The 236-nt window shown below is 70.3% G+C and overlaps 1 protein-coding gene across 1 annotated transcript in view; it reads left to right on the top strand.

The window, feature by feature from the left end:
- Tfap2e (transcription factor AP-2 epsilon) overlaps positions 1-236 on the top strand; it is a 16,684-nt gene that overhangs the window by 330 nt on the left and 16,118 nt on the right. The window contains exon 2 of the mRNA XM_010645287.2: positions 3-99. Within this exon, the coding sequence (XP_010643589.1) occupies positions 3-99 (97 nt within the window). The remainder of the gene's footprint in view (positions 1-2; positions 100-236) is intronic.

The raw sequence follows: 236 nt of genomic DNA, 5'->3' as shown, positions 1-236 counted from the left end.
AGGGGATCGAGGAGTCCGAGCGCTGGACCTTCCTGACTCGCCCTTGCGCAAACGGAATGCGGGAGAGAAGGGGCCACAGGGCCGCTGCCAGGCAAGAGGGTGATGGGCGGGGGGCCGCTGTCCTGGGCTGAGGTCCGCGCCCGCGGGCCATTCGGTGATGGCACCGAGAAGCGGACGGACCGCAGCGAAACCCTCGCAAGCTCAGGAGGGTCCTCTCCGGCCGGGGCCCTCTCAGC

The sequence above is a fragment of the Fukomys damarensis genome, unplaced genomic scaffold, assembly GCF_012274545.1.
Source record: "Fukomys damarensis isolate Sample0158 unplaced genomic scaffold, DMR_v1.0_HiC HiC_scaffold_23, whole genome shotgun sequence".
NCBI lineage: Eukaryota > Metazoa > Chordata > Mammalia > Rodentia > Bathyergidae > Fukomys > Fukomys damarensis.
This window is presented reverse-complemented; position numbering and strand designations above follow the sequence as displayed.